Source organism: Schistocerca piceifrons, chromosome 9, assembly GCF_021461385.2.
Source record: "Schistocerca piceifrons isolate TAMUIC-IGC-003096 chromosome 9, iqSchPice1.1, whole genome shotgun sequence".
In the NCBI taxonomy this organism is placed as follows: Eukaryota; Metazoa; Arthropoda; class Insecta; order Orthoptera; family Acrididae; genus Schistocerca; species Schistocerca piceifrons.
The window spans coordinates 174,110,127-174,134,274 of NC_060146.1; the positions used below are offsets into that span (position 1 = coordinate 174,110,127).

General features: G+C 36.7%; 1 protein-coding gene across 3 annotated transcripts in view; it reads left to right on the plus strand.

Moving 5' to 3' along the window:
* Positions 1–24,148, plus strand: part of LOC124717019 (interference hedgehog-like) — a 597,210-nt gene that overhangs the window by 503,106 nt on the left and 69,956 nt on the right. For all 3 annotated transcript variants that reach the window (XM_047243672.1, XM_047243673.1, XM_047243674.1), the window contains exons 5-7: positions 1,395–1,592; positions 10,325–10,543; positions 22,791–22,946. In XM_047243672.1, coding sequence (XP_047099628.1) covers positions 1,395–1,592; positions 10,325–10,543; positions 22,791–22,946 — 573 coding nt within the window. The remainder of the gene's footprint in view (positions 1–1,394; positions 1,593–10,324; positions 10,544–22,790; positions 22,947–24,148) is intronic.

Below are 24,148 nucleotides of genomic sequence, written 5' to 3' on the forward strand. Positions count from 1 at the left end.
TGTGCATAATGTCCATGGTGTGAAGGAGTGGTGGGCCCTTTGAATCTGAGCTGCATGGATTCCAGCCACTTCAGCCTCTGCTGACTGCTGTATTTGGGTATTTCATTTACCAGTTACAACTCACAGTGGACTTAAGTGGAACACTGCATATGGCTGTGATCATTCCAGAGATCTGTAAGTTTGTAACTTTTGGAAAAAAAAGAAAACATAAATAATAATAGTACTTGGCTTTTGACTTTCTTGCCACAATAACCCAAAAGAAATTTCCACAGGCCAGTGATGAATAGACTCAATTAGAACAATAATAAAAAAAATTCTACTTAACTTTGATGCAGGATAAACTGGTTCAGCATTGCTATCACATATTAATAACATGATACATTTTTATCATTGGATAACTTTCATTTTTTCCAGGTACTATACATAGTGACAAATATTTTCTGTCATTAACGCCAACTTGCAGTAAGCTGTGTGATTTCCAGTCTAAAACTCAGTGTGAATGTTTGGAAGTACAACTACATGTAAATATTGAAAACAGCTAAGTTAGTTAATTACATGTTCCATCGATCATCTGAACAATTCTTGTTCTTTCACTGGCTAACAGTTCTTAAGTAGAAATTCATCAGTGGAATAGGAGGAATTGTCCAGGAGAAATAATTTTAAATTAGATTTAAAATTTGCTTCACTACCTGTAAGATATTTTACATTATTGGGCAAATGATCAAAAATTTTTGTTGCTGCATACTGAACTCTTTTCTGATTCACTGACAGTATTAACAATGGATAATAAACCATTTTTCTCTCTAGGAAAAAGGAGTTTCTCAAGTATAAAATCACTATGTAATGACAATTTTACACGTAAATTCACTCAGAAATAGTATTAACATTCTAAAAAGGATTTTATGACATATTTTTATTATTCCTATACAAACGAATTCTTAATTAACTTCATTATTTTTTTCTGGGATTTTATCCAAATTCTTTTGAAACAAAGAGTGCCATATATTTATATGTAACTATTAATGAAAGATAAAATGGTACACACACTGATATTACCAAAAAATAAATAATTCTATGCCATACAGGAAACATTAGTTACAGCTCAACACAATAAAATGAAACATCCTTTGTTAGTATGAGAAAGTATGCATGGTGTTGGGTTATTTAGCAATGGTGAATTGTGTTCTCCACATTATCTAACATTGGCAATTGCATTATACCACTTCTGTTGGGTTGTAAATAACACTATTGTCCATTTTTTGACAGAACCAGTTCCTCAAGTACGTCCCCAGTTTCTACTCAACCTTTATGACGTGACTTTCAGTTATTTACTGCAACATTGCTATAGTACTTCTTGATGGAAATGCAAGTATCATTGTTCTGTTTTATTACAGGACCAGGAAGACTGCTCCTTACTTCCCTGAGTGAGTCTGACTCCGGTAACTACACGTGTGAGGCTGTGAATGACATCACAGGGCAGCTGGTGAGGTCACCCCGTATCTTCTCTGTGACTGTCACGAGGGACCCACCACGCTCCGCACCCCGTTTCCTGGATGACCCCGTCCCACTGCGGAGGTACCCTGTTAGGGCAGGTGAGTGTTCTCTCAGCTGGATCGAAACTTCAGCCGTCACTCACTTCATAAACTTTTATTTCTTTTTTTTCATACCTTATGATAAGCACCTACTGTTCCAGTTTATAATGTGTGCTTTTCAAAGATTAGAGTACTAGGGTAGTTTATACACATAGTATTTCTCTTACATGTAATCACTTGACCAAGAAGGTTAAGAAAATGTAATTATTTACAAAAATTGTTGGCTAGATCAGTGGTTTCCAACATAGAGATAATTACCGCATGAGGGGTAAAATGTAATTTTCTGAGGGATAGAAACAGAAGGATTCAATTGTATTTCACCAAAGAAACTGAACTATTCTTAAAAGATCATTACTATTACACTATTTCATAAGACTGTTAAAATGATTATATAAGTTACCAAAAGATGATTTTTTTTTTTTTTTTTCAATTACTAGCAGTAACATGTGACAAAGTGTGGTGGAGGTTACAGCCTGTGAAATGAATGCATGAATATCCTTTTCCTCAAACAGACCACCCACTACACATATACATACTTTGTGCCACACATTTATGGAATGTACATGCCATACAGCACATATGAAAATGCCTTCTTCGAGTTGTAGGTAGTTCCCAAAATAGGCCAGGAACTGCATCATTACTTAGTGAGTTTTCTTTCATGGGTGACAACATTCATGTAAATTTTTTTGAAAGAAATTTCTTTCATTTAACTGTTAATTGTTCATTTATTTTTAACAATTGTGATTTCAGTTTTGTAGCCATTTTCAAGTGCATATTGAAATATTAAAATATTTGGGACATGTTGACGATGGCACATCACAGACACGTCAGACGAAATTTAATATTTCAACACGCACTTGAGAATCACTACAAATGATTGTGTAAATTAAATACTTCATTATTCATTTTGCAATGGATAAATGGACTAATTGAGAACATAACACAACAGTAACTATATAATGGCTGCTACTTTGCTGTAGGGCCTGCATTTAATTATTGTTATTATTATTTCTTTCTTTTCTCAGACGTTATGTCTGGTCAAAAATGGAAAGTGACGCGGACCTTGATCAAGCATGACTTCCTTTTAACTGTACGGTATATGTTACATTGCATTTAGGAACTTTTGGGTAATTGAACATGTATCAATAATTACAGATTTCTGTAGTTGTATATATAAGTTTGGATGTAGCTGTATTGCATTGATGTACTGGTGGATATTGTGTGGTATGACTCCTGTAGTTGATAGTATAATTGGTATGATGTCAACTTTATCCTGATGCCACATGTCTTTGACTTCCTCAGCCAGCTGGATGTATTTTTCAATTTTTTGTCCTGTTTTCTTTTGTGTATTTGTTGTATTGGGTATGGATATTTCGATTAGTTGTGTTAATTTCTTCTTTTTATTGGTGAGTATGATGTCAGGTTTGTTATGCGGTGTTGTTTTATCTGTTATAATGGTTCTGTTACAGTATAATTTGTATTCATCATTCTCCAGTACATTTTGTGGTGCATACTTGTATGTGGGAATGTGTTGTTTTATAAGTTTATGTTGTAAGGCAAGCTGTTGATGTATTATTTTGCTACATTGTCATGTCTTCTGGGGTATTCTGTATTTGCTAGTATTGTACATCCGCTTGTGATGTGATCTACTGTTTCTATTTGTTGTTTGCAAAGTCTGCATTTATCTGTTGTGGTATTGGGATCTTTAATAATATGCTTGCTGTAATATCTGGTGTTTATTGTTTGATCCTGTATTGCACTCATGAATCCTTCCATCTCACTGTATATATTGCCTTTTCTTAGCCATGTGTTGGATGCGTCTTGATCGATGTGTGGCTGTGTTAGATGATATGGGTGCTTGACATGTAGTGTTTTCTTTTTCCAATTTACTTTCTTCGTATCTGTTGATGTTATGTGATCTAAAGGGTTGCAGAAGTGGTTATGAAATTGCAGCCGATGTATTTATATGAGTGATTGCTTTGTGTATTTTGCTAGTTTCTGCTCGTTCTAGAAAGAATTTTCTTAAATTGTCTACCTGTCCATAATGTAGGTTTTTTATATCGATAAATCCCCTTCCTCCTTCCTTTCTGCTTAATGTGAATCTTTCTGTTGCTGAATGTATGTGATGTATTCTATATTTGTGGCATTGTGATCGTGTAAGTGTACTGAGTGCTTCTAGGTCTGTGTTACTCCATTTCACTACTCCAAATGAGTAGTTCAGTATTGGTATAGCATAAGTATTTATAGCTTTTGTCTTGTTTCTTGCTGTAAATTCTGTTTTCAGTATTTTTGTTAGTCTTTACCTATATTTTTCTTTTAGTTCTTCTATAATATTTGTATTATCTATTCCTATTTTTTGTCTGTATCCTAGATATTTATAGGCATCTGTTTTTTCCATCGCTTCTATGCAGTCGCTATGGTTATCCAATAGGTAATCTTCTTGTTTAGTGTGTTTTCCCTTGACAATGCTATTTTTCTTACATTTGTCTGTTCCAAAAGCCATATTTATATCATTGCTGAATACTTCTGTTATCTTTAGTAATTGGTTGAGTTGTTGATTTGTTGCTGCCAGTAGTTTTAGATCATCCATGTATAGCAAATGTGTGATTTTGTGTGGGTATGTTCCAGTAATATTGTATCCATAATTTGTATTATTTGGCATGTTGGATAGTGGGTTCAGAGCAAGGCAGAACCAGAAAGGACTTAATGAGTCTCGTTGGTATATTCCACGCTTAATCTGTATTGGCTGTGATGTGATATTATTTGAATTTGTTTGGATATTAAGTGTGGTTTTCCAATTTTTCATTACTATGTTTAGGAACTGTATCAATTTAGGATCTAATTTGTATATTTCCAATATTTGTAGTAACCATGTGTGGGGTACACTATCAAAAGCTTTTTGGTAATCAATGTATGCGTAGTGTAGCGACCTTCGTTTAGTTTTAGCTTGATATGTCACCTCTGCATCTATTATCAGTTTCTCTTTACATCCTCGTGCTCCTTTGCAACAGCCTTTTTGTTCTTCATTTATAATTTTGTTCTGTGTTGTATGTGTCATTAATTTCTGTGTAATGACTAAGTTAATATTTTGTATATTGTTGGTAGGCATGTTATGGGGTGATATTTATCTGGGTTTGCTGTGTCTGCTTGATATTTAGGTTTCAGATAAGTTATTCCATGTGTAACTGTATCAGGGAATGTGTATGGGTCTGCAATGTAACTGTTAAATAATTTATATCTAAAAACAAAGATGATGTGACTTACCAAATGAAAGTGCTGGCAAGTCGACAGACACACAAACAAACACAAACATACACACAAAATTCAACCTTTCGCAACAAACTGTTGCCTCATCACGAAAGAGGGAAGGAGAGGGAAAGACGAAAGGATGTGGGTTTTTAAGGGAGAGGGTAAGGAGTCATTCCAATCCAGGGAGCGGAAAGACTTACCTTAGGGGGAAAAAAGGACGGGTATACACTCGCACACACACACATATCCATCCACACATATACAGACACAAGCAGAAATATGTCTGCTTGTGTCTGTATATGTGTGGATGGATATGTGTGTGTGTGCGAGTGTATACCCGTCCTTTTTTCCCCCTAAGGTAAGTCTTTCCGCTCCCTGGATTGGAATGACTCCTTACCCTCTCCCTTAAAAACCCACATCCTTTCGTCTTTCCCTCTCCTTCCCTCTTTCGTGATGAGGCAACAGTTTGTTGCGAAAGCTTGAATTTTGTGTGTATGTTTGTGTTTGTTTGTGTGTCTGTCGACTTGCCAGCACTTTCATTTGGTAAGTCACATCATCTTTGTTTTTAGATATATTTTTCCTACGTGGAATGTTTCCCTCTATTATAACCATATCATTAATTTGAACCCAACAATTACGTTTGTTAAATAATTTAGTTAGATGTGAATGTGTTGAGGTGAACTTCTTTAGCCAGAAATTTTCTATTTTATCTTTTCCAGGGGCTTTCCAATTGTGAGTAGAATTAATTGCTTGGGTGACTTCATGTTGCAAAATTATCACTTCAGGCATTTGTGGTATCATCTTGTATTTGTCTGTTTCTGCTTGTATCCACCGTGCATGCCTGTTATGTTGTACCAGGTTTGACAATATGTTGCTCCAGAAGTGTTCCATGTCTGTTATGTTTGGTGGGTTGTCTATTTTAATGTGTGTGTTATCTATTGTCTGGTAAAATTTCTTTTGGTTTGTGTTGAATGTTTGGTTTTGTTTCCTTCTATTTTTCACTGTTTTTGTATCTTCTAAGTCGTTTGGCCAATGCTTGTAATTTCTGCTTCTTTTAATCTAATTGCTCTATCGCTTCTTGTTGTGAGATTTTACCTAACCTTTTTCGTTTTTTTTCTGACATTTCATTTCTTATAAATTGTGTCAGCTGTCCGATGTCTTTTCTCAGTTTTTCTATTCTGATCTGTAGCCTGTGTTGCCATGCTGGTTTTGTGGGTTTCTTCTGTGTGTTGGTTGGTTCTGATCTCTGCCTAGTGTGTATATTTAGTGTAGTGAGTGCTCCTATATAAACCAGTAGTTGTAACTCTTCCATAGTTGTGTTTTCGTTTATTTTGTTGTGTATGATTGTGTTGATAGTTTTTATTGTTGTTTCGACTTGTGGGTTATTTGGCGGTCTATGCAAGAATGGTCTAATGTCTGTATTTGAGTCTTTGTATTCTATATATGTAAGCTGAAATTTTTCTTCTATATCTAACATGTGTGTCACTTTGTGTTCTATTTGTGCTTGTTCTGGTGGCTGTCTTAAGATCTCGTTTTCCTCTGATTGTTTAATTGATGCGTGTTGTTCTTTGTTTGTTTGCTCTGGGATGTTTGAGTCCATTACTGTATTTTCTTCTTCTTCTGATTGCACATTATTTCGTTCCAGTATTTATTGTACTTCTTGTTTGATGTTTTCTAATTCTGACTGGGGTATCCTGTTATTTTTTATTATTACACAGATCTGATCAGCTAGTCGTTGTTCTGTTAAAAATTTTAATTCTGGGTATCTGGTAATAAATGTTGTGTATACTTGTGATCTGTATCCAGTTGTATTGGTTCCTAGGTTTGTTGCTTGTTAATAACAGAACATGAGGTTTCGATTAACTTCATCTGACCATCTCATCCTCTGTCTTTGTTTTCCTTCTAGGGTGGATGCAGGAAGCATATCCTGCAAAACACCTCTATTTGGATTTAAATCATTTTCCAGTTGGCTAGCAGTGTCGTTACCATTGTGGGCGGGCATAGGGTTCAAGCGTCGTCCCCGACCATGACGGCGCTTGTCCGAGGCTTCTTTAGTTCTGTCCTGAACCAACTAATCACACTAAAAGGGGGGGGGGGGGTCTAGCCCTATTAGTGGTTTGTTCTTTTCGTCACCTTTTACGACTGGTAGAACATACCGGAGGCCTATTCTTTTCCCGGGCCTCCACGGGGTTTATTATTATTATTATTATTATTATTATTATTAGTGGCAGTGGTCATACAAAAAGCATTGGCAGACTGTCTTCAGTTTCTGCCAGTTCAGAAGTAAAGGATGGAGCAATTATCTGACTTAAGAAATGTAACTTATCTATAAAAAGATGGTTAAAAATTAGCAATACTGATAGTCTCATTAGTTTGTGGTTAAATAAAACATGTACACCTCATTTATCGTTTGTCATTTTAAAAAGAAATGTGGTCAAAGAATATTATTTTTGTAGTGTTAGCAGTTAGCCAACACTACGAACACTACCTGAGTGAGGAAGCCGATATGCACGCGTTAACCCACGCAGGCTAGAGATAGGTCTGAAACAGGATACGTAATGAATGCTATAAAGAAAAGTACGTAGCTGCTGGAATACTTAACTTTAATCCATCATTGTTGTACATCGCTCTTGACGATACAAGTGAGACTCTGTAGATACATGCAATGTTACTAATGGCGCCTTGCTAGGTCGTAGCCATTGACTTAGCTGAAGGCTATTCTAACTATCTGCTCTGCAAATGAGTGAGGCTTCGTCAGTGTGCATCGCTAGCAAAGTCGTCCGTACAACTGGGGCGAGTGCTAGTACGTTTCTCTAGACCTGCCATGTGGTGGCGCTCGGTCTGCGATCACTGACAGTGGCGACACGCGGGTCCGACATGTACTAATGGACCGCGGCCGATTTAAAGCTACCACCTAGCAAGTGTGGTGTCTGGCGGTGACACCACAATTTTTATTTCTAAATTTTAGTTAGGCACTAATAATGACTTTAGTGCAGGGAGTGGGACGTCAGGGGTAATACATGATTACATTATTCAATCTGGACACTGAGCAAGAGTAGAAAAAAAGAAGGAGCAATTTGGAAAGGCAATTAAAATTCAGGGAGTAGAAATAAAAACTTTGAGGTTTACCAATAACATTGTAATTCTGTTGGAGACAGCAAAGCACTTTGGACAACACCGAATGGAATGAATGGTGTCCAGGAAACAGACAGGATGAACATAAACAAAAGTAAAACAAGGGCAGTGGAATGTAGCTGGATTAAATCAGATGATGCTGAGGGAATTAGATTATGAAATGAGACACTAAATTTACTTGATAAGTTTTGCCATTTGGGCAGAAAACCCATTGATAGTGGCCAAGGCAGAGAGGATATAAAATGCAAGTTGCAAATGACAAGAAAAGTGTTTCCGGGAAAAAAAAGAAAACAGAACTTTTTTTGACACCTAATATAAATTTAAATTTGGGGAGTCTTTTCTGAAGGTATTTTTCTGGAGTGCAGTCTTGTACAGAAGTGAAACGTGAATGACAAGCAGTTCAGAGAATAGAAGATTTGAAAATGTGGTGATATAGAAAAATGTTGAACTTTAGGTGAGTAAATTGGATAATTAGTGAGGAAGTACTGAAATGAATTGGGCAAATAAATTTGAAATACAGCTTGAAGGAAAGAGGATTGGATGACAGGACACCCTGGGGCATCAAGTGATTATAAATTTGGTAATGGAGGGAAGTGTGGGGGATAAAAGTTGTAGAGGGTGAGCAAGAAATGAATGCAGTGAGCAGGTCCAAATAGATGTAGGTTGCAGTATTTCTGCAGAGATGAAGAGGCTTACACAGGATGGACTATTACGGAGAGTTGAAGACCACAATAACTACAACAGTCATGCCTGACTTAGTTTACAGGTCATGTTAAATATGAGGGTAATTCAAAAAGTGAAGAACGTTTTTTTCTACAGAAATGTTTATTTGTTGTAATTAAACAAAACTGTATTTTGCATATAATTTGATACCCATATACTTTTCTACATAGTCATTGTTCAAATTTAGGCACATGTCGCACTGTTTTACCAGCTTTTCTATGCCACCTTCATACTCAGTTGTTGCCAAGTTGTTGAGCCACTGATTAATGACTTCCATAGCATTGTCCACTCAAAAGATCTTTCAGTTTGGGGAATAAGTGATAATAACTTGGGGCTAAGTCCAGACTGTATGACGGATGTTGAAACATTCCCCATTGAAACCACTGAAGCAAGTCCTGTGTCACTTCTGCTGCATGCGGACTGCATTATTGTGAAGGAGGATGACTTCACTGGTTAGCATCCTGCACTGCTTGTTTTTGATGTGTGGTGAAGTCACTGAAGCACCTGGCAGTAGGCTGCTGTATTTATGATCTCATCTCTAGGCTTATAGTTGATGAGAAGGGCACCCTTACGATCCTAAAACACTGTAGCTATAATCTTTCTGGCACTCAACATTTTTTTTTTTTTTTTTTTTTTTTTTTTTTTTTTTTTTTTTTTTTTTTTTTTTTTTGTATTGCAGATGATGCCATTCCATTGATTGGTTGTGGTGTGAAATGTGATATCCAAGTCTCATTACCAGTAGCTCTGTGATTCAAAAATTCATCACCACCCCATCCATAGTGACTGAGAAATATTAATGCAGCTGCCATTTTTTTTGGTTTTGTGTTCATCGGACAAAATTTGAGGAACCCACCTGGCACACACTTTTTCGTAGCCTGGTCCTGCAATAACAGTCTCGTACAACACAGTTTGTGAAATGGTGGGAAAGAATGAGTGAGATCCACTCATATTTAAGTGGCTATCTTCTTGTATTTTTGTTTCAGTCCTTGCTTTGAGTCTGTCGGTCACCACTGAGGGCTGGTCCAAGAGATCTTAGTCGTGAATATACTTCTGTCCATCATTAAACATGACAGAGCACTTTTGAACTGACACTTTGTTCATCACACTACTGTAAACTTGTTACCTGTCTATAAATATTGATGGGTCAGACAATTTGTGCATTTAAAAAGTGGATAACACTGTGCACCTTACACTTGTTGGGGTCATCGAATTTGTCACATATTTTAAAGTCACACAGTTAAGCAGTAAACAACCATATTGGATCATAGCTGCTGCCAAATTGAAGCGGTTGAGTACCGAGGTCAGTGGTTGGTTGGCAGTGGGAGGGACGAAGAGGGGGGGGGGGGGGGGGGAGGGAATGGGGGGTTGCCGTTACGTCTCAGAACAAAACATTCTTTACATTCCAAGTGACCCTTGTAGCTATTTCTTTAAATTTTGAATCTCTTTTTGCTCATTCAAATCCTGTCTTTTTCTCCCATGACATTCTTGTTCATCCTGCTTCACATCTTCCATAATTTTACTTCCAGTTTTGTACAGCAGCTTTTCACCTACACACACTAAATTTGTTCCAGTTTATGTGACGTTATGTCTTACTTGTTTCCCATATGTTGCATTTGGCATTTCAGGTGATAATGTGACGTTGCCCTGCTGGGCACTTGGACATCCGACTCCAGTGACGAAGTGGTTCCGGGAAGGTAACCACAAATTGCACCCCACACGCTCTGCCATGGTTCCTGGTGGACTGATGCTGACAGGGACCACGCTGGAAGATACGGGGCGCTACAAGTGCATCTTGGAAAATTCACTAGGTTCTGTCTCACTGGAAGCACTAGTTGAAGTTTTGGGTATGTGGCTTCATACTTTGTAGCTGAGATCTACTCTGAACTGAGAGCAGAAACAGTATTTTGTGTTATCCTGTTCATTTTATTATTTTAATTTTAACTTTTGTAACCAAAAAGCACAAAACAATTTATAATTAATTATTCAGGGTGTATACACCCTGGGACAATCAGAAAATCTGGGAAAATGGGAATTTTTTCATCCATGAGAAATCTAGAAAAAAAAAATTAGGATTTTTTTTTTTTAGAATTCTGAGAATTTTTCATTGTTTTAGTTATCAGTCAAATTTGTGTAATTTTATCGGGTAAGAATGGATATTCTAGGGTAGAGCCCACTAATGCAGAATAATACTGCAGCAGCAAAACATAAACGAGAGAATAATACCAAAATAAAATTTTAGTTGCAATGAAAAGGCACCATTTACAACTACAAAACACAGTGCTTACACAAATGTTTGCCGACAGATAAATATATCAAAGGCTTTAGGATGAAAAATATGCAATACTTCATAACAACAAACTGCTTTTGATGAGTGTAATGTCACAATTGTGTACATTTCTAACAGGTCACAGAAAAATTTGCAAATGGTGGTTTGAGAATTGTTTCTTTCAAAATAAATTTAGATGAATTATCTTAAGTTTGGGAATGTGCGATGAATTTCTTAAATCGTGGAGTGTTTCTACTCTCACTCAAAATTTAACTCTTTGAGGACCAGCCACTTAGAAAAATGTTGGGCACAGAAGACCAGCCATTTAAGCCATTATTTAAAATTTTACTGGCACATTTGTGTTCGATATATCTTAAATAACTCGTGTGAAAAAAGACCATACTTCAAGGTTAGATTTTCATATTTATTTTAGTTCTTTCATAAATTACAAATTATGCATTAATGGTGACAAAAAGATCATCATCTTTAAAAAAAGTTGGTGGTGGTGGTGGGGGGGGGGGGGGGTTCATGAGCAATTTCACATATAATTGGCTTTTTAATGGAATATTCAAAATACTTGATAAAACATATATCCAACCAGGTAAACCCTAAAATATTCAGTGTGCAGCAGTGAAATTTATAATCATGCGTGTCAGAAATATTCAGCTGCTGCAATTTAAGCCACCCTCTTAGGATCCTACCTAACCACACCCTCGGAAAAAATTGACAAAAAATTTTTGACGACAAATACTACATGTTACAAGTGGTTACCTGTGCGTCTTCCACTGTGTGTTTGCTAATTGAATGAAATAAGAAATACAATTATGAAACAGGTGTGACTACTGAAGTTTTCTCTCTGTGACTGATTGGTGGTAATATTGTTGGTTTTGTAGCCAAATTAAATATTCCTTGTTGTGCAAAATATTTTTATGAGTAAACCAGTTGTCGAAATATTGTGTGCAGAAATGAATTTTCAACTCAGAGGTGGGCTTTGAGTATTGATCCTCTTCAATTTTCTTCTTCAGCTCCTGGACTTTTACATTTTTAAGGTAGGACTACACAGTTCACAAACAAACTTGAAAAAAGTCAGCTTATGAGATTAGTGAGTGCAGTGAAGTACAAAACATGTAGAAGACTTTTAGATGAGTTATTGGAAGCTGAGTGCATAGCATATTGGTCTTATAATTGTGAATATTAGTCTTGTAATTGTGAGGCGTGTTGTTTTGTTCTTGCTAGGATCAACAGTTTTTACTGTGTATCTTTTTGGGGTGCAAATACTCATTAACAAATATTGAATCACACTTTTTTTTAATAAAAATTAATCCTTTCTAGATTCAGTTGCTAATCACATAAAAGCGCAAGTATTCATAAAACTAAATTAAAATTTGTTTCAAAATGGGAAACATTGAATATAAAATAAAATTTTGTTTTATTTATAGACTGTACAGTGTTATTTATGTATGTAATTTTTTCATCCATACAAATATAATACTGTAAAACCATCATGTTTGTCTGTCTGAACACGCTACTCTGCAAACCTCCTAGATGAGTTTTCATGGGTTTTTCACAGGTAATGTGAGCATAGCTTGGCCAATGGCCTTGTTGCAGTGGTAACACCGAAGTTAAGCACTGTCGGGCTTGGCTAACACTTTGATGGGTGACCATCTGGTCTTCTGAGCACTGTTGGCAAGTGGGGTGCACTCAGCCCTTGTGAGGCAAATTGAGGAGCTACTTGATTGAGAAGTAGTGGCTTGGGTCACGAAAACTAACAACCGGGAGAGCAGTGTACTGACCACATGCCCCTACATATCCACATCCAGTGACACCTGTGGGTAGAGGATGAGTTGGCGGTCGGTCAGTACCGCTGGACCTCCTGAGGCCTGTTCAGATGGAGTTTAGTTTAGTTGAGCATAGCTTGGTCAACATAAAGGCTTTATTTCATCGGAATCAGCTCACAGAAAAAAGATGGTGATTTAAAGTTTTATCTCGAATCATCATGTCTGTTTGAACACACTATTTTCCGTAGATGAATTTTCATCTGGTTTCTTACAGGTAACTTGAGCATAGCTTGCTGCAACATGTATGATTTATTTCATCAAAATTGGATGCTGGAAAAAATATATCGTTATTTAAAGCTTTATGTAAAACTGTCGTGTGTGTCTGTTTCAACACACTGATCTCCAAAACTACTAGATGTGTTTTCATCAGGTTTTCACGGGTAACTTGTGCTCAGCTTAGGGTATTGTAAAGTCCTTATTTCATCAAATCAAATCATGGGAAAAAAAGATAAAGATATCGTAATTCGAAGTTTTATTTAGAATCATCTGCTCAGCTTAATTGGAAGGGGGGACTGGGGCGGGGGGTATTCAACAAGTAATGGAACACATATTTTTTCTCAGCCAGTTTTAGTTGAAAAGATGTAGAATTTGTTTTGGGACATTGTGGAATATTCCCTCTTCAGCCCCTATAGTTTCGTGAAGTTCCGATTGGCGGCGACACTATACATAACCTTCAAAAGAGCATCTCTAGTGGAGGTGTGTCCCAAGCAAAGAGCTGTCATTGAGTTTCTTTTTGCAGATAGCCAGAGTATCACCGATATTCATAGGCACTTGTAGAATTTGTAGAATGTCTATAGAGACCTGGCAGGGAACAAATGCACAGGGAGTCATTGGGCGAGACATTTGTCATCATCACAACGAGATCATGCTATCTTATTTGATATCCTGCGTGCCAACCAGCTGCACACAGCTGTTACTTCTGCAGTGTTGGAACGTGTGGGCACTCTCATTTCAGATGACTGACAAATCACAATCAAATTCCTCGCTGCACAACTGGACGTCTCTGTTGGTACTGCTGACACACTCTTATACCATTTGGGGTGCTCAAAGGCGTGTGCCTGCTGGGTTTCTCAATGCCTAACAGAAGACCACAAAGAACAACAAAGTACCACCTGTGTGCAATTGTTCACATGTTACGAGGATGATCGTGGCAATTTCTTGTTGAACAGGCATTGAAACATGGATATGTCACTTCAAACCGTAAACAAAACAGCAGGCTATGGATTGGCACCCCACCATCTGTCCTCTGAAGAAAAAGTTCAAAGCCATGCCCTAGCCAGTAAAGACGCGGTGATGGTCTTCTGGGACTCTGAAAGAGTTATTCTGTTAAATGTCCTTGCTCGTGGTGCAACAATGAACTCTCAAGAAATTGAAGTTCATCACCACAAAAATGGAAATGAACTTCTCCTCTTCCACGAGAATGCAAGGCCTCACCCAAATGTACGGACCTGAGAGGAGCACGCAAAACTTCATTGGACTATTCTTTCTCACCCACGCTACAACCTGGATTTTGCCCCTTCTGACTTCTATCTCTGTGGCCCAATGAAAGATGCACTTCAATGGATGATAAGGAGGTTGTTGATGCAGCAAGACATTGGCTCTGACATTTACCAGTAGAATGGTGCCACGCAGACATACAAGCCCTCCTCAGTAAGGTGGTATAAGGAGATTAAAAACCAATCTGCTTTCAGAAGAAAAGAAAAAATGTGTTACGTTACTGAATGCCCCTCATAGTTTGGATGTTTAATCATCATGGCACATAGTACACCAAAGTACCAATAGACAGTACTGTTAGTTTTGTAGTACACAAAAGAACCAATAAATGGTTTTTCAACTCTGAAGTTTACTTCAGTGACAGAATTAAGCACTGCAATCTTATCCTTACAAATACAAACTAAGAGAAAATTTACTTTGCTAGTATTTATGGATCTACGGTTTTTTGCCTTGTATACTAAAAACTTAATGAGGTTGCTTTGCTTCTTTCAGTATATTGTTTGCTAGGAAAATTGTATTTATTAAGTGTGCTTTGTGATTTGGGTCTGTACTCATTACATTTTGATCTGTTTTGTTTATGAATAAAAATGCCTAGGAAATGATAGTATTTCTGAATACACCAGAACAGGTAAAAGAATACATTGAAGATCATGATGCAAGATGTTTTGAGCTTGAGAACATCAGGCTTTAACTTTCTCTTTGGAAACTCCTTGAAAATGTGAGGTGTGACATAACTCTGATTGAGAGCTTCATGCATTGTTTCATTTCTCAGAACCCTTCATTCACAGAGGCTTAAAGTTATTTCTCCCCAAAGTAACTTCTTAGTAGTGGACATTTTAATGGGAAGTGGCACAGGTGAATGAGGTTTCGTACCCCAGATCCCGCAACTTGTACGATTACTGGTTAGCTTATGTTATGCCAGTCCATAAACGAAGCACAAGGCTAGACACTGTATGTATGGTTCATGTTTGTTCATTTCTCCAAGCATAGTGCTTCAGACATTGTATACAAAGAAGCTTTGTAAGTCAAAAACAAATTCCATTTGTATGAAGTCCCAGGCATAACTGCAAATGAATAACCAGGCAATGCCCGGTATTCTCAACTGGTTTAGTAATAAGGCATATCTCATTTCTGTATCAAATTTTAATTTATTGTCATCTGATCTGTAGTTAAAAATAAAAATGTAATGTTATTAAAAATTATTGTTACGTGTTGGATAATCAACATTCTCATATGAAAGTAAATATAGAATTCAAATGAAAATTTAAGAAAATTATGTTGCTACTGGTAAGGAATAAATTAGCAGCTTCTCCGTGCAAGATTAATATGTTATGTTGAAATGTTTAAAATATTTTACACTTAGAAGCATTCCTAATTCTTCAAAGATGCAAAGGTGTTTCTTTTTACTTTTTATTTTGTTTGAGAAATGCATCACACTGCTGTAAGAAGTTCATGTCCAGTTGCTGTCCTTCCATTTCTTTGAGTATGAAGAAAATTGAAGAGGACTAGTCTGAAAAGGTCTCCTTGTCACATCAAAACCAGAAAATAAGCCATTGATTATGAAAGAGCCTTATTGCAATAAGTCCAATTATTACATTGTAAAAAATAGAGCTACAAGACATGGTATCACGCAATTATCAGACTTTCAGGTCTCGAGCGTTGTCGTGCTGCAAAATCACTTTATCGTGCCTCTCGCAGTATTGCAGCCATTTGTTTTTTCTTGGAGCTGTGAATATTCGGTTTGGCCATTGACATGGAAGCATGTCCAGGATATCCCCATGATTTGTTGCATTTAATGTTACTGTAATGAACCCATTTTTCATTCCCGGTCACAATGCGATGCAGAAATCCCCTCCGTTTTTTGCCTTTGAAGCAACTGTTCACAAACACACAAACGCCGTTCAACATCTCTTGGTTTCAGCTCACATGGGACCCAAGTTCCTCCTTTCTAAATCATGCCCATAGCCTTGAGATGTTTTGAAATGGGTTGCTGTGCCACTCCAACTAATTGTGCCAATTCTTCTTGAGTTTGATGCAAGTCTTCACTCAGCAATGTCTCCAATTCTGCATCTTCGAAAACATTCTCTCTTCCTCCGCCATGCCAGTCTAAGATGTTGAAATCACAGTTCTTGAAGCATTGAAACCACTCACAAGTTCCTTCACTAATAGCGTCCTTGCCATACATACTTTAGAGCATTCAATGAAAGTTAGCTGCTGTTTTCTTCATATTGAAACAAAACATTAACACCTGCAAATGACGAGAATTAGGCTCATAAACTGACATTTTCAATCAAGAACAACTTTATGATGCAGACACAAATTGACTAATGTTTGAATGCGGTTATGTTGACCGAGGTCCAAGCTAACTGCCTGATGTCTTCGATCTGTTTCTTTTGACCACTACTTACCATTGTCACCACTTATCGGCAAACGGCAGAGTGCATCTCATACATATTGTGATGGCTTATAGTTTTTGGTTTTTATATCAATTTGTTTGAGTAGGAAATTAAGGAAAAAATATATGTAACAAATTTATTTTACAGTTTATGAAATTTAAATACCAGCTTATAAGAAGATAACTGATGCAGTTGTTCGTTTGTCCCATACACCTTAGAGTTCTTTTACAGAATATAACTTTCTTTTGTTGAATGCCTTAACTGGCAGTTGAATTTTAAAAATTACATCAGATTCATTGTACATAAGAAGATGACTTTGTTTTGGCCAAATTCACCATTTCCTCTTTTTGCCATGCAACTCACTTCTGCCCCAGTTTTACAAACTTTAATGACTCTTCCTTCCCAGACTTCACTCTCATTGTCCCCATATTTGATAATGACAAAATCTTTAATTTCAGATGCTTCCCTTTGAATCATATTTTTTCAAGTACATCCCTTAAACATAAGTCCATTTTATCTGGTGCATAAGGGCAAAATTGCCTTCCACCTTTTTTCATTTGATGTTTATTGTTCATTATTTCCTGTAGTACAAATTGCAATTTGTATTAAAAAGACTATTTTAGTACAGGTGTTAAATACTGTACCAGCCATGCAAAATAATTTAACATGGACACCCTGTAGGTGGAAATTTGGAACCATAGTTACATCTTATTTTTAAGTTTCTTACAAAATATCATACAGGATGGTGCACAAAATGATTCAATATTTGTTTCTGTAAAAAATATTTGTTTCAGTAAAAATACATAAATGTAAAATACAACATGTTAACAGTGTACCTGAAGGTTATGTTCTGCTTATCATGTGTTCGATATGACCACCATTATGTGTACCAACTTCTTCGTCAGAAACTGCTGTGTTTTGAGTTACTCATTGACACACATCCTCTGCTATCTCATTGCATGCCTTAGTTAACAGCTCTCACAGTTCCATCACTATTCAAAGATGTTTCGAAGAAATCTTTTCCATCACAGATCCTCAAAGAAAAAAAAAAAATCACAGAGATTCAAGTCTTTCTGAAAATACATTTGTCTTGAAAGTTTCATGCAGGAAGTCTGAGACAACATCAGCTGTGTGTGGTTAGACATAATCCTGCATGAACCAATAGTTTTCTGATTGAAACTGTTTTGCAGAGTAACAAAATTATTATGTATCATGTTTAGATAACATTCACTGTTCACTGTGTGTTCAGAAAAGAATGGCCCTGTCACCTGGGTAGTGGCCCATACAGTAATTCTTGTAGTGTGATGCACTATCTCATGAAAAACATTTGGATTCTCGGAAATCCAAAAGTGCACATTTAGTTTATTTACTGTGCATCAAGGTGAAAATATGCCTCAACTGAAAATCAAAATTAGTTCGACAATGCGCCTCGATTCACAACCCATTCAGTGAATGTTTTCTTCGATGTTTGTTGTCTGTCGTTAATTTAGGCAGCACTGCTTCTTTGTATGGATACAAATACAAATCAGTTTTTAAAATCTGTTGTACAGATTGTCTATAAATCCCAAGCTGTGCTGTTGTTTTCCCTGTTGATTTGTCTGGGCTTCTCAGTAACGCTGCTCTGACAGCTATGACGTTCTTTGGAGAACGGAACAATGGCAGACCATTCACACTTCCCTTGAGGTACTGAACCATCACTATTAAATGTTTCATAACATCTACATATTGTTTTAAATGAGAGTGATCACTGAGTTTTAAAATGTGCATGAAACCAATTCTATGAAACACCACACTTTTTGTTCCACAAAAAAATAACACAGTGTGTTCAACAGTCAGTCTTCTTTTGTCAGCCATATTGGGCCAATACATAAACATTGCACTTGGAAATAAAATAATCTCCTTGAACTACTCTCACGTCTGTCAACATAACACAAAGTAACAACTGATAACCAAAAAAATTAGCGCCAAAACAAATGTAGGATAATTTTGTGCACTGCCCTGTGTAATGCAAAATTTATTAAAAAGTCTGGGATAAATCATTGCTAAATATTGAGAAATAAGAATAGTATACAGCATTATGTAAATTCCCTTACCCATCTATGATCACACACAAAGTTTTGCAACAAAAGCAAAATTACGTTGGCTTTTCAAGAAAGTTCGACAGCAACTGACGCTTTCCAAGTATGCCAGTGTAGTAATTTGGCAGTTTTGTAGAGTGCAGCATGTATTGCGTTTCCAAATGTAGCAGAAAAGAAATTCACACAATTTGTTCAGGTGTACACAACAATGTCATTTGAGGCTTAATGATAGGACTATAGTTACAAGCCCAGACTATAATTACGACAAACTGGCTTAACATCTGCTGCTTTGCTAGTGTAGACTGTATGACTTGTAGAGATTTTTGTTTTGTTTTTATGTAATCAAACTTTTATGTTGTTCACAAATTGCAACACCTTCTAAGCTTTTTGCACTAATTAAGGCCATGTAACCATGGTTTTATCTGAATGTATCTCTGATCAAAAATCAATTCTGGTAGCTGGAGTCCAAAGTTTTTGTTAATTGTGCCTTTTGCATTCTCGTGGAGATATTTCCATAGCAACTTTCATCCCTTAACAGATATTTCTTTATATCTAACCAAGAAGTAAAATACCAGATGCCACAAATTTAGCTTTAAATTTTTTTAAATGTAATTTAGATTTAATTTTTTTAATGTAACAAAATATTTTCTTAAAAATTTACAGCCCCTATTGCACTCTCCATTGGCAAAAGATTCCAGAATAGTCCCCAATTCGGGTCTCCGGGAGGAAACAGCAAAGGGGGAGTTACCATGAGAAAAAAACTGAATAATCAATGGGAGGATAATGTTCTACGAAAAGGGGCGTGGAATGTCAGAAGCTTCAATGTGAGAGGGAAACTAGAAAATCTGAAAAGGGAAATGCAAATGCTCAATCTAGATATAGAAGGGGTCAGTGAAGTGAAGTGAAAAGAAGACAAGGATTTCTGGTCAGATGAGTATAGGCTAATATCAACAACAGCAGAAAGTGGTATAACAGGAATAGGATTTGTTATGAATAGGAAGGTAGGGCAGACAGTGTGTTGCTGTGAACAGGGTTGTTCTTATCAGAATCGACATCAAACCAACACCAACAATGATAGTTCAGGTATGCATGCCGACGTCGCAAGCTGAAGATAAAGAGATAGAGAAAATGTTTGAGGATATGGAAAGGGTAATACAGTATGTAAAGGGGCATGAAAATCTAATAGTCATGGAATGCAGTTGTAGGGGAAGGAGTAGAAGTAAAGATTACAGAAGAATATGGGCATGGGACAAGGAATGAGAGAGGAGAAACACTAATGGAGTTCTGTAACAAGTTTCAGCTAGTAATAGCGAATACCCTGTTCAAGAATCACAAGAGGAGGAGGTATACTTGGAAAAGGCCGGGAGATATGGGAAGATTTCAATTAGATTACATCATGGTCAGACAGAGATTCCGAAATCAGATACTGGACTGTAAGGCATACCCAGGAGCAGATATAGATTCAGATCACAATATAGTAGTGATGAAGAGTAGACTGAAGTTTAAGACATTAGTCAGGAAGAATCAATATACAAAGAAGTGGGATAAGGAAGTACTAAGGAATGGCAAGATAATGCTTGAAGTTCTCTAAGGCCATAGATGCAACAATAAGGAATAGCTCAGTTGGCTGTACAGTTGAAGAGGAATGGACATCTCTTAAAAGGATCATCACAGATGTTGGGAAGGAAAACTTAGGTACAAAGAAGGTAACTGCGAAGAAACTGTGAGTAACAGAAGAAATACTTCAGTTGATTGATGAAAGGAGGAAGTTCAAAAATGTTCAGGGAAACTCAGTAATACAGAAATACAAGTCGCTGAGGAATGAAATAAATAGGAAGTGCAAGGAACCTAAGATGCAATGGCTGCAGGAAAAATGTGAAGTCATTGAAAAAGAAATGATTGTCTTTAGGACAGACTCAACATACCAGAAAGTCAGAATAACATTCAGTGACATTAAAAGCAAGGGTGGTAACATTAAGAGTGCAATGGGAATTCCACTGTTAAATGCAGAAGAGAGAGAGCAGATAGTTGGAAAAAATACATTGAAAGCCTCTGTGAGGGAGAAGATTTGTCTGGTGTGATAGAAGAAGAAACTGGAGCCGACTTAGAAGAGATAGGGGATCCAGTATTAAAATCAGAATTTAAAAGAGCTTTGGAGGACTTAAGGTCAAATAAGGCAGAAGGGATATATAACATTCCATCAGAATTTCTAAAAATCATTGGGGGAAGTGGCAACAAAATGACTATTCACATTGATGTGTAAAATGTATGAGTCTGGTGACATACTACCTGACTTTCGGGAAAGTATCATCCACACAATTCTGAAGATGGCAAGAGCTGACAAGTGCGAGAATTATCGCACAATCAGCTTAACAGCTCATACATCCAAGTTGCTTACAAGAATAATATGCAGAAGAATGGAAAAGAAAATTGATGATGCGCTAGGTGACGATCAGTTTGGCTTTAGGAAAAGTAAAGGCACGAGAGAGCAATTCTGACATTGCGGTTAATAGTGGAAGCAAGACTAAAGAAAAATCAAGACACGTTCACAGGATTTGTCAACCTGGAAAAAGCATTTGCCAATGTAAAATGGTGCAGGATGTTCAAAATTCTGAAAAGAGTAGGGATAAGGTATAAGGAGAGACGGGTCATATACAATATGTACAACAGCCAAGAGGGAATAATAGGGGTGGACGACCAAGAGTGAAGTACTCGTATTAAAAAGGGTGTAAGACGAGGATGCAGCCTTTTGCTCACACTGTTCAATCTGTACATCGAGGAAGAAATGATGGAAATAAAGGGAATGTTCAGGAGTGGAATAAAAATTGAAGGTGAAAGGGCATCAATGATACAATTCGCTGAGGACATTGCTATCCTAAGTGAAGAAGGATTACATGATATGCTGAATGGATTGAACAATCTAATAAGAACAGAATATGGATTAAGAGTAAATCGAAGAAAGATGAAAGTAATCAGTAGTAGTAGAAATGAGAACAGCGAGAAAGTTAGAATCGGGATTGATAGTCACGAAGTAGATGAAGTTAAGGAATTCTGCTACCTAGGCAGTAAAATAACCAATGTCGGACAGAGCAAGGGGGACATCAAAAGCAGACTAGCTACAGCAAAAAAGGCCTTCGTGGCCAAGAGAAGTCTAATAATATCAAATGTCGGCCTTATTTTGAGGAAGGAATTTCTGAGAATGTACATCTGGCGTACAACATTGTATGGTAATGAAGCATGGACTGTTGGAAAACCGGAACAGAAGATAAGCAAAGCATTTGAGATGTGGTGCTACAGGCAAATGTTGAAATTTAGGCAGACTGATAAGGTAAGGAATGAGGAGGTTCTATGCAGAATCGGAGAAGAAAGGAATATGTGGAAAATGCTGACAAGGAGAAGGGACAGGATGGTACAACATCTGTTAAGACATGAGGGAATGACTTCCATGGTACTAGAGGGAGCTGTAGAGGGCAACAACAGTAGAGGAAGACAGCAAATAATTGAGGACGTAGGTTGCAAGTGCTACTCTGAGATGAAGAAGTTAGCACAGAAGAGGAATTCATGGTGGGCCACATCAAACCAGTCAGACGACTGATGACAAGAGATTGAATTAAAAAAAAAAAAAAAAAAAAAAAAAGGTTAAATTTCTGAAAATGCTGAAACATGTACTTCTTTATTTCTGATCGAGAAATCAAATACCAATTTTTTTGTAGGTATAGCTTCAGAACCGCCTTAATAGTGACATTTTTCAAAAATGCCCTGCATCCACTATTTCACCCCCTTAGGGTCAGAATTTTGAAAAAATCCCTTCTTAAATGACACCTATAGTTTAAAGTCCACACCTTTCCCAAATTTCAAGTTTGTATCATTAGCTGCTTGGACTGGGCAATGATGAGTCAGTCAGTCACGCAGGACATTGTCTTTTATGTATAGAGATTATAGTACTTCAGTGTATGACTTACAGATTTCCTATATATTTATCGGATCCACAAATTCTGAAAGCTAGTTTCCAATTACAGAGCCACCAGTCCTGGTGAGAGGCCCGAAGGTGGATCGAGTGCAGCAAGGAGACAATGTTGTTCTCGAGTGCGAGTTTCGAGGGTCTCCACAACCCAACATCACGTGGGTCTTCAACGGAAACTCTGTGACCAATGACAGCCACATCACAGTTATCAGTAAGTAATGCTGCATGTTCATAGAAAGCATAATGAGTGCAACTTTTGCATGTAATCTGTTTGATATTAAAACTGTTTAATAAAAATGACAGTATTACTATAACTTTGTTTTGAAATGCTTTAGAGATTTTAGTGTTTAACAACATTCTAGAGTTTTGTAATTCTCTAGCTTTCACTCTTCTTCAATTTAGAATTATACAGATTTTAACTACAACTGCAATTTACTCCAATGATTGTCGGTTGTTATTATTCCATTAATTGCCTGGATTTTTTAAAATTATTTGTGTACTCTATGTAAAACTGGTGATGTTTCAATTAATTTCAGCATTTGATTTATTTGAAAATCTTCCATTTATTGACATTTTTTTTTTTTTTTTTGAATGCTTTAGGTTTGAAACTGTTTTACTGCACACTAGTGAATCATTCCACTCTCCTTGTTCTATTGCAAGTTTTCATACTGCAGTGACAGAACTGAATTACAAAAATATCTGTTTCAAAAACCCTTAAATATAAAAGTAAATAAAATATATAATATACATAGATTGTTAGTGGAATACAACTTTTTATGAGTTGAAAAATACTAATAATTTTTATAGTAGTTTTGGTTTATAAAAATTAATTTTATAAAACAAAATAATTATTTTTAAACACTTTAAATTAAATTTTATTTAGAAAAGTAATTAAAAATTACTAATAGCTGGTTTTGGATGAGACAGGATCACAAGAATATTCACTATTTGTGCAATATTTACTCCAGAAGTAAACCTGTAATGATGTGTGTGATTTCTGTATATGAAAATGTTCTTTTTCTTCTTGTGCCTTTGTCCCACATCAGTACAGGGTCAGCATGGTTTTTAATGCATTTGGTATGATTAATTTAAGGAGTCACTGGGTGCCATTCCTGTCGCACCCCTTAATGTTCCCTCCCTCCCAAGACAGAACATGTGTACCCCAGCTGCCTGCAAGCCGTGTTGTTCATGTGGAAGCAAGCAAAAGGTTTGTGAGTTATGTAACTGATGTGGGATACCAGAACCAACCCAGTATTCACCTGGTGGGATGTGAGAAACTGCCTAAAAACTACATCCAGGGTGGATGGCCCACATACCCTCATTGTTAATCGGATGGGTGGATTCATTTCCGGAGCTGGCGTACCTCCTGGTCCCAGAAGTGGTGCTTTAATATGCATGTTTATTCGAGCAAAT